This window comes from Corylus avellana, chromosome ca1 (genome assembly GCF_901000735.1).
Source record: "Corylus avellana chromosome ca1, CavTom2PMs-1.0".
In the NCBI taxonomy this organism is placed as follows: domain Eukaryota; kingdom Viridiplantae; phylum Streptophyta; class Magnoliopsida; order Fagales; family Betulaceae; genus Corylus; species Corylus avellana.
This window is the reverse complement of record NC_081541.1, coordinates 4,413,864-4,424,251: the sequence shown is the minus strand read 5'-3', so window position 1 is coordinate 4,424,251 and position 10,388 is coordinate 4,413,864. Positions and strand designations below refer to the sequence as shown.

At 33.0% G+C, this 10,388-nt stretch overlaps 1 protein-coding gene across 1 annotated transcript in view; it reads left to right on the top strand.

The window, feature by feature from the left end:
* The first annotated feature begins 9,042 nt into the window (after positions 1–9,042).
* The window catches only part of LOC132167747 (uncharacterized), a 4,314-nt gene continuing 2,968 nt past the window's right edge, over positions 9,043–10,388 (top strand). Inside the window, exon 1 of the mRNA XM_059578772.1 lies at positions 9,043–10,182. Within this exon, the coding sequence (XP_059434755.1) occupies positions 9,043–10,182 (1,140 nt within the window). The remainder of the gene's footprint in view (positions 10,183–10,388) is intronic.

Genomic DNA, 10,388 nt, shown 5'->3' with positions numbered 1-10,388 from the left:
TTTTTCTAAATTCATGTTTGGCAATTTTTTAAACTCAATTCAACTCAACTCAAAAAATTTCAACTTAACTCAAAAATTTTCATCCCAATTAATAAAAATTATAAATAAAGATTGAAAAAATAAATAAATAAATTTAGGGTAGCCGAAACACCCCAGGTGGTGGCTGGGCCACCCCAAGCCCAACTGGGGTGGTCCGACCACCCCTTAATATTTTATTATTTTTTTAAACTTCTTATTATTATTATTTTTAATTAAATTTAAAATATATAGAATATTTTATTATTATTTCTATCAATGGGACATATGTTTCATTTATGGCCTTAGGATCTCTCTAGAGAGATCCTAATTATTAATTGGATATTCTCTAATCCAAAATGGACGGGAGAAAATCCTCTACCGTGTTTGACCCACATTCCTTCGTGGGCCATAGGTCGAATAATGAAGGTTGTTGATAGAGGACAATTTTCAATCATATTTGCTTTAACAAAAGGGACATATATAGCGATTCTAACATCATATGGGGACATAATTAATGGCGTTGGAAAGCTCATTTAGAGGGTTACAAAGTCATATTTCATTAAGTTTTTCTAATTCAAATGTTTACTAAGTTAAAATAGACCGTAAAAAGAAAATTGAAAAGCCGTACAAAATTGCTCGTCTGTTGTTTATGATTGAACAAGCTTTAAAACGAGTTGACAAAATAGCTCGTTCAATAACTCATATGAAGTTGGGTTTGAATGAGTTATTCATAGATGCACTCGTTTAAAGTTGGGTTAGAACGAGGTGCTGTGTGAATTGAGAATTCATGTAAGAATACGAGGAAACCATAGTTAGGTTCGAAAGAGCCTCTTACACGTTCAGACAAGCTCCAATAAATTTTTGTAAACAAACTTTTATTTGAGCGTTTTCTTAGGTTCAGGAGTCTAGGTAGTATAAATATATGTAATGGCTATCTATAGCCTTAATTTATTATGTTATTTTGACCAGTTATCAATGAAAAACACTTTTAAGAGTGGTTTTCTTTTTTATCCACATTAAATCCTTGATATATTTGCCGATAGTTAAGAGTAGTAATTACTAACGTTCCTGCTGTGCTAGTTAATGCGCTTTGGACGAATTTTTTTGTTGTTTAGCCCACAAGATCTCCATCAACAATTAAATAATTGATGCAGTGCAACTTGACTTTGATACCAATTAATGCAGCGTGTCGTGAATAGTTTGCCAAGACAAACAAGATAAGAATCACAACTCTTCTTAAAACTAATAATCAATCAAGGATTTAATGTGGATAGAAAAGAAAACCACTCTTAAAAGTGTTTTTCATTGATAACCGGTCAAAATAACATAATAAATTAAGGCTATAGATAGCCATTACATATATTTATACTACCTAGACTCCTCAACCTAAGAAAACGCTCAAATAAAAGTTTGTTTACAAAAATTTATTAGAGCTTGCCTGAACGTGTAAGAGGCTCTTTTGAATCTAGCTATGGTTTCCTCGTATTCTTACTTGAATTCTCAATTCACACAGCAGCTCGTTCTAACCCAACTTTAAACGTGTGCATCTATAAATAATTCATTCGAAACCAACTTCATATGAGTTATTGAACGAGCTATTTTGTGAACTCGTTTTAAAGCTTGTTCAAACATAAACTACGGACGAGCAATTTTGTACAGCTTTTCAATTTTCTTTGTACGGTCTATTTTAACTCAGTAAACATTTAAATTAGAAAAACTTAATGAAATATGACTTTGTAACCCTCTAAATGAGCTTTCCAATGCCCATAATTATGTCCCCATATGATGTCAGAATCGTTATATATGTCCCTTTTGTTAAAGCAAATATGATTGAAAATTGTCCTCTATCAACAACCTTCATTATTCGACCTATGGCCCACGAAGGAATGTGGGTCAAACACGGTAGAGGATTTTCTCCCGTCCATTTTGGATTGGAGAATATCCAATTAATAATTAGAATCTCTCTAGAGAGATCCTAAGGCCATAAATGAAACATATGTCCCATTGATAGAAATAATAATAAAATATTCTATATATTTTAAATTTAATTAAAAATAATAATAATAAGAAGTTTAAAAAAATAATAAAATATTAAGGGGTGGTCGGACCACCCCAGTTGGGCTTGGGGTGGCCTAGCCATCACCTGGAGTGTTTCAGCTACCCTAAATTTATTTATTTAGTTTTTTAATCTTTATTTATAATTTTTATTAATTGGAATGAAAATTTTTGAGTTAAGTTGAAATTTTTTGAGTTGAGTTGAATTGATTTTAAAAAATTGCCAAACATGAATTTAGAAAAAATTTGAGATTGAGTTGGAAAATCTTGCTTCCCAAACAAGGCCTTGGCGTGTGAATTGAGTTATTTCTCCGCTGTGTTTGTTGCCTGTAATCTTGTACCGACCGATAACAACGACAGCACTGATTTGTATTTGTGTACCTATATATATGCAACATTCTTGTAGGCAACATGCAATTCTTTATATCAATCCAGAGCCCCTACTATGTAGTCAATGCATAAAAGGGGTGTTTTGCAGCATCCACTCATGTGATGATACATTAACAAGTATATTTTAACAAAATAAGATCAAAACACTAAATAACAGCCAACCCAAAAAATTAGACTCGGCGCCAGCAAAACCAACAATCAAACCACCGGCGCCAGCCAACAAAACCAAACCACTGGCGTGACCCACAACTGGGTCACCATGTCTGGCCAATCTCCAGTAGAAAACACCCATCTCTGGCCCATTTTTCTGTGAAACTCAACCTTAAAATCAGATTTTAATGCCTCAAAACTCGATTCTAATGCCTCAAAAATTGATTTTAATGCCTCAAAACTTATTTTTGGATTCAAAACTAAATCCTAGAGGAGAAGGTTAACCCTTTAGGAATTTTATCACCCTAAAGAGACTCACCGAAGAAGCTGCCTGCCGTGACCCAACCGTGGGTCACGGCGGCATTTCAGCAGACCCAGCCGCCTAGGTGGCTGGGTCTTTCTCTCTCTCTCTCTCTCTCTCTCTCTCTCACAGCATCTCTCTTTTCTCTATCTTTCTCTGTTAAATGAAGAAGAAATGTAGGAATTGGAAGAAGAAATGGGACTTGTCGGTAGATGGGTAAGGAAAAGAAAGAAGATGAAACCCTTAAAATCTAGTGTTTTAGGTTGTAGGTTAGTTTTGTGAATTTTTTGTGCTTTTGGTGAGGTGTCAACCTCCTATTGGGGGCTGCAAAAGTGGTGTTTTGCAGCCCATCCGCATAGGAGGTTTATATATATATATATATATACACACGCCATTGAAGCTTCAAGGAAAATTTCCTCAATTTTTTTCTTTTGTATTGCAATAAATAGGAGAGAGTCAAAAGTGTAGGGCCAAGAACATAATTCTAGGCACAAACACATTAATAATTGACTACGGCTTTTCAACCAAAATTAATGATCGAATGGAATAGGATCCTCTTCAGTCCATTTTGGACTAGAGAATATTCAGTTAACCATAATATTCGATTCCAAATAAATGTGGAAGTTGGGAGATCGAAGATAATGAAGGTTGAATCCATAAATTATTATGATAGGTACGTGGAACTTAACGTATTTGAGTGGTACAAGGAAATGCCGGAGTTGGAAAAATTGTTAATATCCCTTTCCTTCATTACGCTATGCCTCAAATTTCCATCCATGGACCTACAAAATTTATGACAGGACAAACTTCACAACTAATTCATTTTTGCGGTCCATTCTTTTAATTTAGACTAATTGACACACATCCAAACAAGTTATAATATTTGAAGATAATCAAATTTGCAAAAAAATAAAATGATATTTTCGAATTTTCTAAACATTATAATTTATTGGGATTCGAAACAAATGTGAAAACTAGCAAGTAGCAAATTCTTTAGGGTATTTGTATAATAAGTCCTTGAATCAACCTTCAAAATTTTTAAATCCCTAAGTTTTTTTTTTTGAAAATTTACTACGGGTCAATGGAAATGACAATAATGCCGTCAAAATTTTTTTTATGAAATGTTAGTCCAATTAGCAGCGTTTTAAGCCTCATTAAAATAGTAATCTTTATTAATTTAATTTTAAAATAAAATCTAAAATTAAAAAAAAAATTAAAAAAAAAAAAAAGAAAAAAAAAAGAGCGAGGAGTGTGGTCTGAGGGGTAGTCCCGGGGAGCCCAAAGGGGTGGTTAGGCCACCACTCCCTAGGGCAAACCCTCAAATATTTTTTGAGGGTTTGGCCTAGGAGTGAACCCAAACAAAATAAATTGGCGACCACCCCATATGAAATTGAAGTTGCATTACACCCTTTTAAAAAAAAAATTATTTTTAGATTTATTTTAAAATTAAATTAATAAAAAATTAATATTTTAATGAGGTGAAACGGTGTATTTTGAATTTGATTAACGGCTGTTAAAAATTTTTTATGACAGGGAGTTTATTGTCATTTCCATTGACCCAGGGAGTAAATTTTCGGAAAAAAAAAAAAAACTTAGAGATTTAAAAATTTTGGAGGGTTGACTCAGGGACTTATTATACAAATACCCAATTCTTTAACGTGATTATGTGGTTTGACCCTAGGGGCCGCCTAGGCCTCCAATGAATCAATCTTTATTTATGTTCACTATTGATTATAGTTTTTTTAGCTTTTCAACATATATATAGTCTTAAATGTTTGAAATCTTTAAAATTGGTTTGATGGTATGTTCTAGTTTTTCTCTTCTGTAAATCTCTTTCAATATTAAGTATATCATATTGTTAATTATTTATTATATTCTTTGCAATTTTAAATTTGACATTTCATCTTGTGCCCCTTCAAGAATGATGTGACTCTTAAATCACTATTGGGATTGTGATTAATCATTATTTAATTTTAATCAAATAATAATTTTAAAAGCCACATCTTTTTTAGAGTGACACAAGAAGAATTTATAGAATTACTCATATTTAACTTGTCAATGCAAGTCAATGCCCAGTTTTCTATTTTGTAATGACATTTAAAAAAAAAAAAAATGGCTTGTAAGATATTTTTTTCAATTCAATTTATTAAAATTGACATCTACTTTTAGAGTATGCAATTTTCACATACTAACAATTTTAGCAGGTTTTCTCTAAATTGAGCTAGATTTTTTCACTCGAGTCTATTGAACTAACATTCGCATTTAAAGCACACAGTAAACACATATATTTACTTAGTAGTAAACTAGTAATAATACTAAAAGAGAGAGTTTGTTTGAAACAATGACTTTTGTTTTATTTACTTAGAGCACTAGCAACAGTTTCCCTTTGATTTTATCTGAATTTAGGGAATAAAACTATTTTTTGCTTCCCTATGAAAATATATTTCACAATAGCTTCAATTACCTTTCTCTATACCATTAAAATATTATTTCTTTACAAAATACAAGTTTCCTACACACCCTCATTTTTTTACAAAATCTCAATACAATCCCCAATTAAAGACAAAAAGATAAAAGAGGAAAGAGGAAAGAGAAAACAAGGTTAATTTTCTGAACCTACACGAGATGTCCAAAACAAGGCTCTCAGTTATTAAGACAAGCACAGATATTGATTATATGGTGTTAGCTATAAACTGCTGGTTGTGAATTAAGCTGAATCCATTCAGTTTGAAGACTACTGCATATATTCTTTCCGGAGGGGCCAATCTCCCTACAAAAATTTTGAAAAAAATAAAAATTTATAAGGTAGTTTTAAATTTTTTTTGCTCTATGCCCTTCCCTCCTCCTTTCTTGCTGGTTTGTGTTTGTTCAGCATGGAGGCGCAGAGACAAGTATAGAGGACCGAATTGGGGAATTGCTTAATTAAGTGAGTACGTAGGTGAAAGCATCAATTACATGGTGAGATGTTGAAAGAAATGCGAAATATTATTGGGGCCGGGGGCCAATGGTACGTACGTACCATCCCTTTCTAAATTATCATCACTTGTCCGTTTCTTCCTCTCTCATATAGAAATTGAGAGAGAGATACAGAGAAGGTGCATGCATGTGGACTAAAAACAGCAGAAAAAGGTGTGGGAACCCTGCATAGCTTCTGCTCTATCTTTATCTTTTTGATTTATAATATAATTTTTTTTTTATATAAATCATTTTTCAGTACTGACATAAACATATATATATGATCACACCATACATGCATACATGGTCCATGTGATTTAATTCTCATAGACTAATATACGCTTGAAGTGGGTGTATAAATAAATGAACCATTTAATAATCGACAACGGCTTTCCAACCAAAATTAATGAATTGAGAACGATAATATTTGATTCCAAATAATTGTGGAAGTTGGGAGATCGAAGATAATGAAGGTTGAATCCATAAATTATTATGATAGGTAAGTAGAACTTAACGTATTTGAGTGGTCAGTGGTCACAAGGAAATGCCGGAGTTGGAAAAATTGTTAATATCCCTTTCCTTCATTACGTTGTGCCTCAAATTTCAATCCAGGGATCTACAAAATTTATGACAGGACAAACTTCACAACTAATTCATTTTTGCGGTCCATTCTTTTAATTTAGACTAATTGACACACATCCAAACAAGTTATAATATTTTAAGATAATCAAATTTGTAAAAAAATAAAATGATATTTTCTATTTTCTAAACATTATAATTTATAGGGATTCGAAACAAATGTGAAAACTAGTAACAAACTCTTTAACGTGATTATGTGGATTGACCCGAGGGCCGCCTAGGCCTAGCTCCAGTGAATTAATATTTATTTATGTTCACGATTGATTATAGTTTTTTTTTTTTTTTTTTTTTTTTTTTCAGCTTTTCAAACATATAGTTTTAAATGTTTGAAATCTTCAAAATTGGTTTAGTGGTATATATGGTATGTTCTAGTTTTTCACTTCTGTAAATCTCTTTCAATATTATTAAGGACCCGTTTAGGAGTGCGATTTCAATAAGTGCGATTTTAAAAATTGTGTTTTTAAAATCGTTACTTTTTAAAATCGCACAGGGGTTTGGTAAAACATGCTAAAAAGTATTTTTTTTTATCAATTGAGTGTTTGGATAACATTAGCATATAATTGCGGTTTCATGACCAAATTACCAATAAGGACATTTCTTTATAACTGTAAAATAATTTAATACTTCATTTGCAAAGGAGTTATATGGAGAGAAAGAAAATATTAAGGTGAGATTATTACCTGGTAGAGGGGCGGAGAGATGGACAACAGCGACGCACACTGCTACAGGGCAGAGAAATGATGAACGAGACAGAGAGCAAGAAAAAAAAAAAAGAAGAGAAAATAAGGGTTTTAATATATTTTAGGTGGGTATTCTTGGTATTTTTTTCATTCCCGCTCAAAAAAGGTAACTATTGCGCCAAATATCTTTTTAATAGAAATCGTGATTTTGTTTTAAATTCGCACTTTTTCAAATAAGCACCCTCTAATCAGCTTATGAAAATCGCAGATTTTTTTGCGATTTTGAAATTTGCGTTTTTAAAATCGCAATCCCAAACACCCTAAAATTGCGATTTGGTTTAAAATCGCATATTATTTTTTTAAAAACGCACTCCCAAACGCACCCTAAGTATATCATATTGTTAATTATTTATTATATTCTTATCAATTTTAAATTTGACATTTCATCTTATATATCACTCTTGTGTCCTTCCAAGAATAATTTGGCTCTTAAGTCACCATTGGGCTTGTGATTAATCATGATTTAATTTTAATCAAATGATGATTTTAAAAGCCACATCTTTTTTAGAGTGACACAAAAAAAATTTCTAAAATTACTCATGTTTAACTTGTCAATGCAAGTTAATGCCCTGTTTTCTTTTTTGTAATGACAAAGTTTTTTTTTTAAAAAAATAAAAATAAAAATTGGGTTGTAAGATATTTTTTCAATTCAATTTATGAAAAATGACATATATTTTTAGAGTAAGCGATTTTCACATACATTTTACTTCAATGAAATCTACAAATTTCACATACATTTGACTTAAAAAGATAAAAATGCAATACGTCAAGGGAGTCCAATTTTTGAAATGATTATATAAATTTCTATGGAACTCAACAATCCTCTACACTCTAACAATACGGAACAATACTCTGCAGCTGATAATGCATAAATATCCTACCTACTGGTACTGCCATGGAATTAATTATATCAAAATGCTTGTTGATTGAAGAATACATACATCACACTACTAGTATAGGCCCAGAGTTTCAGCTGTTAATAGTCTTGAAACCTTGGAATTGTATCTTAGTTATTCTTATTTATGTCATTAAATTGTGAGCACAGATGGTAAGAAAGAGGACATGAAAAGCAAGCAATTGTTGTGGTTTAGGGTTTTAAAGCTGTGGAAAAGTACTGAAAAGTATTGTTATAAAAATCCAAAATGTTCATTTCAGCTACTAGTGAAAAAATGTCTTAAACTACTAGTGGAGTGCTAGAATTCTACATATATATATTGTTTACTTGTAAATGCGTTGAGGCCTCCATATTTTGTTTATAAAGCTTGTTCCTAGAGTACTGGTCTTGAATTGCTGAACAGTGTAGCTAGCATTGGCATATATAATATTTTTAGAGTCCGAAAAACTTGTGTTTGGTAGAATGATTTTCACGATATGTTAAAGAAATTAGATAATATTGAACAAACAATTTTAGCTCGTAGGGACAATTTTTCTCTTAACTGAGTTGGATTCTTCCTACCCAATCTATTGAACTAACATTTGCACTTAGAGCACGCAATTATCACATATATTTTTGGAGCATGTGATTCTTTAAGAATTGCATGTTTTTGGAGCGAGAAAGAGAAGGTGTGGGCTAAAAAAACAACAGAAAAAGAAAAAGCTGTGGGCCATACGCAGCTTTTGCGCAATATATCTTTTTTCTTTTTGATTTCTCTAATTCTTCAGTCTGACATTATAATTGTAAAAGAACAATGTTGAAGATCACTCTCTATTAATTCTAAGATGATGAGAAAAAAATAAAATTCTCTGATTGATTTGGGTTAAAACATATATACCTAGAGAGAAATACAGAGAGAGATGGTGATTGAGATTTTTAGGCCTTTCCTTCACAACCATGTGTTGTCGCTGAGTGAAAAGAAGAGAGAAGATAAGGTTTTATGCAAGGGATGCAATGAACATTGCGATGAAGGTCCGATCTACAGTTGCAGGAAATGCGACTTCAACCTGCACGAATCATGTGCAAAGCTACCGCAGGAGTTGCACAACCCCCTTCTTCACCCACACCCTCTTTCCCTAGAATTCGCAGAATACGGTGGGCTTGGGAGTTACTGTAGAGCTTGTGGCGACGATACTCTCCGGGCGGGGTTAATCTTCCGCTGCGACAAGTGCAAGTACTTCAGGGTTCATGTTAAGTGCGCTTTTATAAGGCCAGCGATAGAAGAAGGGGAGGAGGAGGCAGTTGTTGTTGGTACACATTCTAGCCACCGCCATCATCCATTGCTACCCTTGGAGAACATACCTGCCCATCTCATTAACTGCAGCGTATGTGGAAAATACTGCTCGGACCCGAAGACCTATGGTTGCCTCCCATGTGGCTTCTTTCTCCATCCCTCGTGTTTTAAGTTGCCGGAAGAGATTTTCCATCCCTTTCATCCATACCATCCTCTCACCCCAAAACGATTCGAAATTTCTAAAAGATTCTCCATAGATCACTCCAGATATGGAGACTCCATAATCATCATTAATCATGATGATAATGTTAAATGCAATGCCTGTCGCGAGGATATCCCGTGGGACACATTCGCCTACGTTTGTGAGTGTAAGATTAAATGTAGCTTTTGCTTACAATGCGCTAGTGTGATAATGCCTGCCATAACATACCATGGCCACGATCACCTTCTACTATTCAATGACAATATTAGAAAGATCGAGTGCAGCGCTTGCAACAAATCCAGTGCTTGTGAATCATATGGCGGTTTCCGTTGTCTGTATTGTGATTGCAATCTCCATCTTACGTGTGGTCCATTACCATCTACCATTAAACACAAATCCCACATACATCCCCTTATTCCCACGCATTCTCTTGCTGAACATGAAGATGAGACACAAGATGAATTCTATTGCGATGCTTGTGAGGAAGAAAGAGACCCATTCTTACCCATCTATTCTTGCGCCGAATGTCATTTTGTTGCTGAAATTTCTTGCGTCATCTCAGAGGTACGTACCTAACCTCATATATATAAAATCTTATATATTGTTGAAGATTTCAAAAAAAAAAAAAAAAAAAAAATTAAAACAGTAGTTACTGAATTCGTTTTTCTTATCGAATAAAGATATTATTCATTTCTTTAAAAGCTTTTTATACGGTGAATTGTCGAAAATATTGAGCAACCAAAGTAATTACTAAATCAATTTTGTATTTC